The sequence below is a fragment of the Onychostruthus taczanowskii genome, unplaced genomic scaffold (genome assembly GCF_017590055.1).
Source record: "Onychostruthus taczanowskii isolate IOZ18803 unplaced genomic scaffold, ASM1759005v1 scaffold1, whole genome shotgun sequence".
NCBI lineage: Eukaryota > Metazoa > Chordata > Aves > Passeriformes > Passeridae > Onychostruthus > Onychostruthus taczanowskii.
In genome coordinates, this window is record NW_024496525.1 from 4,605,554 (window position 1) to 4,618,951 (window position 13,398).

The window sequence follows — 13,398 nt, forward strand, 5'->3', positions numbered from 1 at the left end:
CTCCACTACTGGCACATAATAGAGATTAAAACAGGGGGGACAACCTGGCTCTGTGGAGAAAACATCTGGAGAAACAAAGCTCCTGTTTTCTGAAAGTCTAATAGAAAATCAGAACATTCCTGACACTCTTAGTAGCCATCTGGGACAACCTTATGAGGAATGGTTTCTGTTTGAGTGACCCTTTATTACCAACACCTGGAATGGATGCTTACCTCTGCAATGGTTGTTTTCCTTCCCATGGGCAGTGAGTTCAGCATCACAACTGGTGAGCCCGTCTCTGTACTGTACCTACAGGACCACTGGGAAAACAACATGCCTTAGGACACAACCAGGAACAGGTTTACCCTCTCTCCTTCCTGCCCCTTTCTTGAGAGCCACTCAAGAAAATCCCTCCATCACTGAGGCCACTCCAACATACAGGGTGGTAGCGCCTCTTCTTTGGCAGCATGACATCCAGCGTTGGCTCCGCATACTTGATGTAGTGGAACTCGGTGGGACACGCTGGGCTGACGACTCCGTTGGGGCCCAGCACGATATCCTGCGTCCCCTCAAAGGAGCCCTTCACAGTCAGGGAAAGCTCTTTCTCTAAAGCAGCAAAACAAAGATTAATATGATTAACCAGAAAAATAAGCTAGCTTGATTAAAAGTGGGGTGCAGGTGGCATAGCTTTGCCCAGGGCAAAGTGGTGGCACTACAGGGGAAAGAGCAAAGTAGATGCTCTTCTGATAGAAAGGGGACTCTGAATATTCCTGCTGTGATATAGAACTGGGATTTCAACTTCATTGTGCATGTAATAGGCCTTGTTAACATATATCTAGATGAGGTCATTGGAGTCTATAACAACCTAATATGTTCACCTGACATTAACTTCACTGAATACTGTAAGCACTGTGTATTTCCCTAACACATTATATGGAAGGGGCATCTTCTCATAAGTAAGCATGCAACTACTGGTAAATAGATGACAAAGCAATAACCTTACTTGATTTTTGCTTCGTTTTCTCTGCCACTTCAACTTCCAAGCAGCAAAGTTCACGACACTGGGAAAGACAGATTGCAGGATTTTGTGAGAAAGATCATCACATCCCATCCGCATTATAGTGAGCTCTGGACCCTTCAGCTTGGAGTAACTTGGATTTCTGAATTCCCTGGTGTCTCTGGGATTTTTCCCATTAGCTGCTGACTAAAGAAAAGGTAAAGCTTTGGAGGGAGTTGTAGGAACTGTATGTGTGACAATGACTTAAGATTGAGCACAGTGAGAGGAATAAATAAAGGAAGAAAAACAGGACCATTTGCATGATAGTAGCATAAATACAAAGGGTTAAACTAGGAAATAAATAAAGATGTGTCCTGACAGATCAAGAGTTAGCAGTAGGAAGGGTTTTCTGAGGAAGCATTTCTTTCAGCATTTTGAGGGTTGATTTTTTTTTTATGGTGCTCACTCTTCTTCAACATAATGTGTTTTTGTACTAGTACCAGAGAAAAATTCTGTGTGTGTGTGTGTGGTGTGGTGAAGTATAGGAAAAATCAGAAATAGGGAAGTATAGGACAAATGGGATATCTCCAATGAAAAGTAAATAAAATGTCCCATTCTGAATGTATCTAAATAGGAAAGAGGAAAGCAAGAGAAAGAACTGGCTGACTGGCTTCTTTAACCCGCACCCTCCATTTCCCTCTACATTAAGTAATCACTTATAGAAAATATCTTGGGATAGACACATACCACCAGCACTCCATTGCTAGCAATCATTTCATGAGGACCAGGTCTGGGAAAGAAAATTAAAAACATGGATATTTTAAAGTTAAGCAAATCCCATTCATCTTTACCCAGGATGTTGCCCTTTCTTCCCACTTAAAAAAACCCAAGAGTCTGAGGGGACCCCAGCAAGCGTGTAACAAGCTCCTCTCTTTGCTTGCATGGACTGAGCACTGCTCTGAAGAGACTCATCTCTCTACCAAAGCTGAGCAATGTGTAACATGGTTATTTTTATACAGTGCAATCTCATGATCATCTAAAATGGAATCTCCTGTTAGGCAGTCAAATTATTCTCACTGTAATGTGTGAAAAAAATGTATTTCAGCTGATACACCAGTATGTCCTTGTTGGGAAGACAGTTATACATATCTGCTGGCATGCAAATATTCTGAGTTGCAGGGGACCCATGAGGATCCACACCAAGTCCAACTCCTGGCCCTGCACAGGAGAACTCCAAGATTCACACCACGTGTCCGAGATCATTGTCCAAATTCTTCCTGAACTCTGGCAGGCTGGTGCTGTGACCACTTTCCTGGGGAGCCTGTTTCAAAGTGGCACAGAGCAGCCAGTACCAATTACATGGGATAAAACCCAAAAAGCTTTCCAGATCATTCAAGTGAAGTCAGGAGATGGTGTGGAGCAACTTGACTTCTGGCCTTGGCTCTCCAATAGTATAAGAGCTGGCCTTAGCTAGTCACTTTATTTCTGCCGTGATTTAGTTACCTTGTGGCAACACAGAAACAAAAATGGTGATCCATGGGCGGCAGGCTGACCATGCTGGAGAAGGAGCCTTACATCCTTACAAGAGTTCCCATCCCATAGTGATCGTGTTAAGCAGAAAGAAAACACAAATGCTAGGATTCAAAGAGTACTGCAAGGGAAAACTGAAGGAATAGGAGATACATTGGAAACCTAACTAGGATGTTTCAACACTAAAACTGTGTCAAATACATAACCTGAAACAAGCAAGGAAAAATAGATAGGCAGGAATGCTCGCACACTCAGAAAGCCTTCTGAAATGTCCCCAGGTAGGTAAATCATATAATTGTAGAATACTTTGGATTGGAAGGGATCTTAAAGGTCATCTAGCTCTAATCCCCTGCCATGGGCAGGGACACCTTCCACTAGACCAGGTTGCACAAAGCTCCATCCAGCATGACCTTGAACAGTTCCAGGGATGGGGCATCCACACAGTTCTCTGGGTAACTGCCAGGTGCATCGCTGAGAGCAGCTAAGCTACAGAACAATCTAATCCATCAGCTGTTGGGGACTGCAGCAATAATATAGGAGAAGGCTGGAACTTTTTACAGAAATACTCAAAGCATGACATCTAATACTGGTTTTTTGTTTTATCACTAATGATTTTTGCATTTTTAAAATAATTTCTGTATCACTTACGCGACCTCCAATTTGAATTCAACCTCTAGTTCCTCCTTGGCCTGAAAGCAAGAAGAAGATATTAAATGAAGTAGCTACATAATGCTTTGTCCCTAGTCTAAACCCAAGCCCCTGATAGGTAATATTGAAGTTATTGGCTGCAATGAGTAGCCTGTGATAAATACTTCAGACTGGGTGGTCTGAATCAACAATTCAGTCAGATGATTAAATTATTCCCTCCTTGTCTTCTTCTGACTTCACAATATCACCAAAACAACCTATATTTCTTAATGCGAAGCTGCTGCAAAAAAAACAATTTCCAACTTCCTATACTTTCTGAATTCCACCCTTTTCTTCCAACTATTCCTGTCACTGTCCTGCCATGACTTACTGTACTGGCTATTATCTTGGAAATTAAACATTACACTCATTACTTTACCATAATAGACACAGAACAGTGAGTGATTCAGAATTCGTGTTATGCAACCCCGAGTAAGACAGTGTTGATGTGTACAAGCTGATTGTGAATGACCTAGTTTGGATACCAGAACCTGTCCCTGGTAGCAAGAAGTTGTATGTGAGATATTTTGCTGATCTCATCCTTAGATCTCAAAGGGAATCAAGATTATTTTTCCCATTTTACAGATGGGAAACTGAGAACGAGTGAATCGTCATCCATTCATAGTGGGATACATACTATGTATGTGTGGGGCAAATTCATTTTTGCCTTTTGGGGTGAAAGTAGACACAAGAAAAGGGGCAGGGGTTTATCAATTATGGGAATTACTCAGGTTATGAATTACATGGTAAAAAATATGCAGATTATTCACCCTGCAACAGCTATATGGCCTTGGTGTTGGCTCAGAGATAGCTCACAATTAGATCCCTCCCCTACCTACTGCACTGCTTCAGCCCTATGGTCTTTAATAATTTATAAAATATTGCAAAGAAGATTCTCAAATTCAGATTTTTTAGCCAAATTTTTGTGGTTATAATTTGAATGGCAATTAACATGCTCGTTATTGGGATAAGTTATCCATGCCAGATTTAGAAAGATTTTGAAACTGTTTTGTAACTCTCCACTGGTTTCTCAGTCACTTTAGATGCTTAGTTGCTCTCACATCTGCGCTAGGCTTGAAGTACAAGATCACTGTTCTTTCAAGTGGAAGTTTAGCAGTATCAAAGAGTGCACAGAGGAGATGGTCATCTGGAGTAGCAAAATCCTCATCATACACTGTGAGCTCCAGCACATTCTGGAAAAAGAGGGAGAAGAATTTGTTATAGTTTCTCAGGCTGGACATCATTAGCTCCAGGCAAAAAGTACTGCTGAGGATGAGCTTGAGAAGAAAAGTTGAGAAATTAAACATCAGCCCCCTTAAAAAAAACATACTTGAACTGCATTATTAATTCTTGTTTAGTTCATTTTAATTGCTGTGATGAAATACATTGGCTATGCCTATACAACAGCTTGGGTAACTCCCAGATTCTGTATCCATCTGGCATCAACCTGTAAGAGTCTCTTGTTTTCCTAAAACTTCAAAACCGAGCTCACTTTCTGGCCCTCCTACCTAGCACATTGAATAGACACAGGAACTCTGTCATCTCTGCTGTTAAATGCTTTGAGCAGCCCTTTATCGTGTGCCATCTTTTAAACACTTCTTGGGCACAGTTCAGGAGATACATACATGAAATCTTCAGGTTGCTTCAAGCAGACAACTTTGGCTCCTTACCTTGACCTGACTCTGGATTCTGAAGTAGAAGGTTTCGTTCCACACTGGATTGTCGGAGTTTCTCACGGTTTTAGTGCGTGACCTTTCACACGTCGCAGTCGGCAGCCACAAGGACACGTAGCAATCAGCCTGGCTTACTGGGCAGGGGAGAAAACAATTTCTAATTGGCAAAGGCAGCAGAGCTGCGGATACCGGAGAGGTTACTGCAGCTACTGGTACCAAAAACAAGCATAAGTTATTTAAAGATAGAAAAGTCTGATGCAATATAACTTTCCAGGATTCCCTTCTGAGAGGGAAAAAGCACTGACCACAAGATGATCTAGAAGAGGAGGTGGCTTCTGTTCTTCCTTGCATGGGTTACAGACAACACTGATATTAAAAAAAAAATGCTGAGAATTTTTTCTTCTAGTCAGCCACTTCATTTTCTCAGCCAACAAGCTTTCCTGTGCTCATGTGTGCATGCACACACACACACACACAAACCCCGAGCTGCTGTCTGATAAGAGGGCTTGGGACCCTACTCCACTTTTTGAGAACAACTGCAAAAGGTCTTCATCTCTGCCTTGCCCTCAGTGATGTTCTTTGTGAGAGTTTGTGAAAGGAGCTGCAGAACTACACCTGCTGTATGAGATGGCAGAAGCTTCCTCCAGAAGGAGCTCACTGAATTAGACATTGGAATTTAACTGCCACTAACTGCTACTAACTAACAGGAAGAAGGGGGACCAAGTCTCTCTCCCAAAAGGCACCAGGAGAAAGTTAGTTAAGGATTTTACATCCCCTTTCTCACAGGCACCTAAATTAAGGTATATCTCAAACAGCTACAGACATAACTGCCATTTACTGTGTTTCTTCTTGGAGGTTATGCAAGGTACTTTGGGTCCTTGAAAACCTCTCTAATGTAGATGTCAGCAATAAAACGATCAGCTATTATGTAATGCAAAAGGTAAAGCTTTGAGAATGGATGTCCTGTGATGTGAGACTTTTGAGAGAGATAAGTGATGACAGCAGTAAATGGAGAAGATCCTCCAGCAGCAGGTAAGGACTCTGCAGGCAGAGCAGGGAACAGGAGCTTGTACATCGACCTCTGGGGAAAAGCCAAATCTTGCCTGTCTGCAACAGGACCTTTTTCTCTTCTTCTTTTCTTTCCTTCTCCACCAGGTTTTGCCCCATGTCACCCTACAGCTACTGACTCTCTCAAACTGGTTGGAGGCTGCATTTTGTGCTGTTGAAAGTGTTCAAGAAGCCTTGCTGCTTTTCTGTCCAAATGAGAGGGAAAAAAATCCGGAATTGCTTGAAAAATTATATATGAATTGTGATAGGTCAATAGACACCACAATTGTTAGTTTTCAACTTTTTAACATTACAATGCAGAAACAACAACAACAACAAAGTTTAATTCTGTCAACTGTTTTTTCTAAAAAAAGTTGTTGAGAAATCAACATATTCCTACTGAGTAAAAAAAGAATTCCTCCACTGGAGAAGTTTGTTTGGAAAATATTGAGTAGGCCCTAGCCTTCTGCCCGTCTTGCTCTATTTCACATTTCATACCTTAGTTTGCCTTTAAAAATGAGATTCTGACAGCAATTTCACTGTACTTGTCTAGAGCCATATCATCTGCTTTAATTCTACCTTCCCACCACTCTCGTTTCTTAGCCTCCTTGTGGAAAATGACTCCTTATTCACCTTCTTTGCCTCTTCCTTTTTGTAGTGAGAGCTTCCATGTCCTCCTCAATAACTTCACTTTCACTCTTAAAGACTGTAGACTATCCAGTCCCTCTAGATGTAAAAGTTGTTTCAAGTTATTTTGTTTCCTCAAGTGTTTTTAATTATTTTTTTTTTAATCTGGGAAATTTCATGCAGACAATAATGCTTTGAGGAATTTTGAAACTGCAAAAATATGTATTTGAATATATCTGGATAATCTAGAAGTAATGCTACTGATTTTAAAATGCATTTAAGGTCATTTTTTGTAACTACTATATGACTTTGGCTTTATCATTCAAGACCAATGACTGATGGCTGTTTGGCTGGCAAGTACTTTATTCTGCTGATGTGATTCATCATTCCTGTATATCTTAACTGTACTTTGAGATACAAAGCATATCAAGCAATCCTTAATTGTATGAGCAGATGCAGCCAAACTAGTCAGCTGTGTATTTAATGCAAAATGTTGCCTCAGTTCTGCTTGCACAATCTGTTTCTACAACCTCATTATTTGCCTTGCTGCCTGATATGCAGAAGATCTGAGATGAGTCCCTGATGAGACCTTTTTGTGTTCTTGCTTCACCACACATGTGCCACAGCCATGGACCAGGAGGGAGGTGCAGAGCACACAGCCCAGCGATGTGACTTAGGATACAGCTGTTTTCAGCCTCGCTCAGAGCTGTGACACAGGGAAGTCCTCTGATACATCTTCCAGAAAAATGGGACAAGCACTAGGTAAGACAGGAATGGTACTACATGGTAAATCCAGATCTTTGTCTCTCAGAAAATCTTTCCTGACTCTTCATGTGCAGGACATTATAGAGTCAATCACTGCTGCTCACAGCGAAACAGGATAATCAAGAGAATCGTGAGGGTTACATCATTTCCCTTCCAAGCTCACTCAAACTAATTTCAGCATCCTTTCATGGGTAGTCACATAGATCTATTTACTCAAACAAAACAAACTGTTAACTTGTCTATTTTGTGTGGAACACCTCTCCACAGCACACATGTGGATAGTCCATGTTCTTTTACAAAACAGTGGTGTTTTCCTTTCCAACTTACTCCCTTCCCACCACTTTTCTGCCACGTGACTCACACTCTTGCTCAACTGCAAGTCTGCTGCAGAAGCCTTAGAAAGGACCAAACATCCAGCCCTCAGTTAGTATGTTTATTTAACTGTTCTCAGGGTAATTAATGATGGCATTAGCCTGCGCTCGTAATGATTGTGAAAAGCTTTTTTCTGTTCAATTCCTCTTTGTCAGAATCAAGACAGGATGTTGAAAAAGTTTGCTCCTCCCAGCCACATTTCCCAAGGGGCTACAACCCATCAGCAGAATTACCCCTTGTTTTTGAAAACATGGAATGGAGTCTTTAATCTACCTCTGTCAGAAACTCTCCTTTCTTTGGCAGAAAGTACTTATTCCCAAAAACACATTCAAGTCTTGAAACCAGTCAGAAAGCACAGGGAGACAATGGAACAGCAGCAAGCAGCAAAGACTGACCTGGTTTATAATAATTAGTTTACATAAACACTGGGTTATTTCAGAAACACTAAGAAAAGGTTGTTACACAATTAAAAAAGATATAATTTGCCTGTTTCCTGAGTTACCACTAAGAATGGAGACACTTACAGGCATCCACTCGCTGGAGATTTCTCATCCGGATGATCCTTACAGTCAACAGGTAGCAAGGAGAGGATTCTATCTGGAGAGGAACAGTAAAAAGGGGGTCTGAATAAGCCTTTGGTGGGAAAAAAATTTCAAATGTGCAAACTGATTGGGTGCCACAAAGCACAAATACGGTTAGTAAAACGTGGGTCAATTATCTCACTATTTTGCAGAATGAAGCTTCTGCTGTTAAAAATGTCTTAACATTTTATATATTTCACTGTCTTTTTGCTTTGTTACTCTGAGGTTCCAGATGGCTCATCAGAGCAGAAAAGACTCTGAATTCCAAAAAGGAATAAATCCCTGACAACTCACACAGCCTGTGAGATGCTTGCAAAACCTTTCACTATGAAATTGCTGAGTTTGGGCTACAACATAACTACAGTAAGTCTCCTGAACAGATTAAATGTACTGGTGGGCACCATGATGAAGTTGTCAAAATGCCATCAGTATTAGTTAGAGTTACAGTCAACCCCCCTAGTAACCACCCATATGGTCCCACAGCATTGAAAAAAAAATGCTGTGGAGGATATCTGTTGTGGACTCCCATGGGATAAACCCAAAGTACCAACTTTTAAGAGTGTTTTTCTGCTTCAGAAACATCATTTCACTGCAATTTACAATTGTACAAGAAAAAGAGTAATAGTAATGTAAACTTTTGTAAATCACAACTATGAGATAAGCCAATGGCTGCAAATTGTTTCCAGAGGATTTAGGATCCAAAGATTTAGCTATGAAGCTAAATTGCCTTTGGAGAAAAAGAAAACATACTACCTTCCTCTAAAAAAACCGTGAAGACTGAAAGTGCTAAATTTTCTTTGTTCCCTTTAAATATCTTGGCCTTAATCTTCTATAAAACAAGTCTCTCCAGGTTTTGTGACTGCAGGGACCTCTTCCTATTTATTATTAGAAGACAAATGTGAGTTCCTTCTTCTAAGGAACACGATTTCCTGCTGGTTCATTCCATAAACCTGTCTCTGGCTCAGAGCTATCTGCAAAAGGTTATTTTGACCAAGCCAATAAATAAATCAGCATTTCCTGTGTCTGTGACACATGGTTATTTCCTCACACTCCTAGAAACATTTCCACCTGCATAAGTGGTTACAGCAGAGCCCCACAAATCATTCTTTTTGACAATTGCTATTTTTATAAACAGGTTTCCTCTCATTTAGAAGCATCCTTCTATTTCTATAGCACTTCAGAGACTTCCTATAACCATTATAAACAACCAGACAAAATAGATGTTAAGACAGAAACTGTAAGAACCTCACTTAAACCCATTTTTTTTTTCTCAAGAGAACAGAGCAAAAGGGTCTTATTTACAGATGGACAGATAATTATGCCTCTTTCATCATGACAAATTACTTTTCCAATATGCGGCTAGAATCCTCTATTCTCTCCTCTAACATATCATGTTATGTTAAAATCTTTTTACAGAGCTCTTAAAAACCATTGCTGTTTCCACCCCTCTTATAGGTATCTCAAGAAATCGATGGCTTTTTTTCTTTTTTTAGTGCTTCTACTTGAAGTTCAACCAACAAAATCTATTTACCTTCTATTTTAATTGTTCTCAAAAGAGAAAAATCCTTACAGAAGCTACAAAATTGGCAGACAACTGGTGGAAGGACATGTCCTCAGAGCTACCCCATGCAGACACTGGTTCAGATTTTAGAAACAGTATAGCCATGTTAATACAGTTCTACACTCTGTTAATTTACCCTTATTCTCAGCTGGGTAATTAGCAAAGTGGATCACCACACTCACGTGTTAGGAATTAGCTTAGGCACCTCAGCATATGCCCTAGAAGGCAGAAACTCATTGTTCCTTAGGTTCTGCATAAACATGGTCGAAATTGTCAAAGGCATTTATCTCCAAAGATTGTGTAAGGTGCTGCCAGCTCCTGGATCAGCTCTAGCAACACTTCCACTGACAAGTGGCATTGCTTGAGTGAGAATCAATGAATTCATTATTTGCAAAGCAATTTGTGATTCTTAGATAGGAGAAAACTTGGGGGTTTTAGGGTTTTTTTTGAAAGGACTATTAGATGGTTTCTGCCATCTGATCACCTTCTACCTGGTTCCTATGCAATGACTTTCTAACAAGTTAGCTAGATTTTCCCTATCTGGCCTGGGGAAATCAATTCTCAGAGACATAGGATTCATAAAAGGATTTACTGAAATTTTACTGAAAAAAACCTCAAAAAAAAAAAAAAATCAGTGGCTTAACAGAAGCTACAGTAATCAGGACCTGTGCTTGCACTTGGGGAGAAGCAGATGCCAGCAGGCAGTTACCCCAGGAAAAGGCAGGAGCCAAGCATCCTGACAGCCCTGGCACCTGCCTGTGGCACTAGCAAAGACAACGGGGAGGGTGCAATTCACCCGGTGATCCGGCCTTGCCAGCTCTTCTGCTCCCTGGAGGATTTGCTATTTTAATTAATTCCGGTAGCATCTTAAACAAAAGAAATGTATTTAAATAGCAGTTGGGACAACTACAGCATGATGTACCAGGGTCTAGTTATAGAGACAAAGAAAATAGCAGTCACGCATGTATAAAACAAAAGACAGGGGTTCTGTTATTCTGTTTGCTTAACACCTATTATGATATCCTTACCAAAAAACCCCCAAAAGAACCTGCTGTTTGGTAATGAGGTTCCATATACGGAGAGGTTTCCACCACAGCAACTTGTCAGCTTGTCTTCAATCTGGTGTTTCCCAGCTTGTGGTCATGTGTGTGTAACATGCAGTATGCATGCAGCACAGCGCTCTGAGGTGCCAGTGCATGAGTAGGCTGTACAGTGCTAGTTTCTCTGAAGTCCCAGGGAAATGAAGTTTTACTGGGATTCTCCAAACAGCAGCTCCATCTAATGTAAAACAGACCTCATAGTCTCTTCTTCCGATGGTATTGCTCTTCCCATAAAAAAGAGCAACATGGTATGACACTTGGCACTAAGTTACTACATTGGTATAAGAAAGGAATTCCTTTGTCATGTGAATGATGCCCACTTTCTCCCAGATGAGGAATAAGGATTTGAAAACAGACATTTCTCTGTCATGAGCACTCTGGTGATGCAGGCTGTCTGCATTCCTGGAACATTTGTGCCTCTGCAGCCTCTTTAAAGTCATGCTTATATTCAGATGAAGGTATGTGTGGCATGCATCCATCTCAAGAAGCACTGCTGTAAATTACTCCACTAGTTTAGCTGTGTAATACATCCTGTCACAAGTGGCTGTGGAGCTCTAAAATGGCAGGACTCCTTAATGATGAGGCAAGAGTCCATGAGACCAGAGGGTGACTCTACTTCTTTACCTTTTTTTATTTTTTTTTCAACTTGCTTTCCTCTCAGTAGCTTTCTTTCTTCAGCCTTTAGGCTTCTTCATCTAACAGACTCTGCCAGCATGGACAACTGCTAGCTACATCTTTCCAGCTTGTGATAGCCAAAGTATGAACATTCAGCCCTTCACTTATTGTAGACTACTCCAGTCACACAATTCCACAACAGTACAGTCAAATGTGTGCTGAGTGAATGCTTTTAAGGTTTTTTTTTAGTGTTGGATGCTTGGTTTAGCATAGATGTTCTATCAGGTAGCAGAATATTGTAGCTGCCTCTTCAAAACAGGGACCAGTCATCCAACAACACAGACACAGAGAACTTACTTTTGAACCTTCAGGAGCAGTCAACACATTCTCAGACTTGATTGTTGCTGTTTTTAGATTGGTGTTTATTCCAAAGCAGTTATAAACTAACAGAAGAATAATGCAGAGATCCTGAAATTCATATTCAGTTTGTGTGTGTGAAAACTGTATCATCACCAATAAGCAGGTATCCTCCAACCAGATATTCAGCTGCTGATTTTCTACATGAAATGTGGAATGTGTTCCACCTGGTCTCATGAGTAGGTGGTCTTTGTCATGCTAGGTGCAAAACTGTGATGAGGAAGCAAAGAAAACTATGTGCATCAGTGTGCTGGTACTATTACCTATACCAGTGCAACTGCACTGCATAATATTCCACAAACCATCCTACAAAGATCAGACAAGATTTAAAAATACCTCTAGCACAATCAGTTTACTTTTACAATGGCTGGAAAAGCCATTTCTACACACCAACTTGAAAAAACATGTGTCATCTATGGAACCCATGAAAAAAAACTTCATCTCTATCCACAAATTTTTCCTGCAATCACCCAGTAATAATTCCTCTATGTGTTTCTATGTCATCTACTAGCTCAGCAGCCTTTCCTGGCAAAGATCAATTCCTTGCCTTGTCTAAGGTATTCCTGCATTCCTGGCCTGGAAAAGCATTCTGCTGAGATGAAATCACTCCCAGGATGTTGCAGGGCACTCCTTTCTTCACCTCCAAGTGCTAATTTAACTAGATGGTAGCCAGAGACCAAATCATTCCCTGCTGATGGTGCATCTAGAGCTGGTGGTGTGTGAAAGTCTATCTTCAGCTGTCAGAGAGTCAGGTCTCCCTAAAGAGTGTGAGTGAGTTTTTTACAGTTGCAGTCAGGATGCTTCAGGCTGTGAACATCACTCACCAATCCCTGCCCCAGCTTGCTACAGCCATGGGATGCTGTGGGATGTGCTGGGATCCCCTTTGGCAGGCTCCCCAGACCTGCTGCTCTTGGCCACCTCTCTGAAGTTCTTCCTCATTCTTGACAAAATCAGGCTCCAGGATGAAAAAGATGCTTTAATTGCTTCCTTCCTTCACCTCCTCCAGGCTGGGGAGGGCACCTCAGCTGAGGGCTGTGGGGCTGTGCGTGGGCATGCTGGTGATGCTGATGATCACTGCTGCCACAGCAGTGCTTTCTACCAGCTGTGTGCTTCAGGGGTTTTATTAGTAACATTTCTTCTTCTGATCAGACCACCCTTTCATGAGAAGTCTTGGTTGGATACCAAAGAATTTAAAATGCCAACACCCAGATGGAAAAGCCTTTTTCAGGCACACAGCCACAGTAACCCTGGTTCCAGCAGGGAAAATTTTTCCACATCCAGAGGAGCATGACAGGTATATGCAAGGTCATAAGAATTGTATCCTTCAGATGATTGCTTCCTCATACATATATTCATCATGGTACTCAGAAAAATTTGGAGGAATGAGACTATGCACAGTATACTGTGCTTGAAAGACATTCCCAAAAACCCAAAACTTCAAATACTG

General features: G+C 41.1%; 1 protein-coding gene across 1 annotated transcript in view; it reads right to left on the reverse strand.

Annotated features, from left to right (window-relative positions):
• LOC121335239 overlaps nt 1-13,398 on the reverse strand; it is a 52,820-nt gene that overhangs the window by 33,928 nt on the left and 5,494 nt on the right. Inside the window, 8 exon segments of the mRNA XM_041403134.1 lie at nt 213-299; nt 419-583; nt 978-1,040; nt 1,724-1,766; nt 3,155-3,195; nt 4,255-4,386; nt 4,864-5,000; nt 8,202-8,274. Coding sequence (XP_041259068.1) covers nt 213-299; nt 419-583; nt 978-1,040; nt 1,724-1,766; nt 3,155-3,195; nt 4,255-4,386; nt 4,864-5,000; nt 8,202-8,274 — 741 coding nt within the window.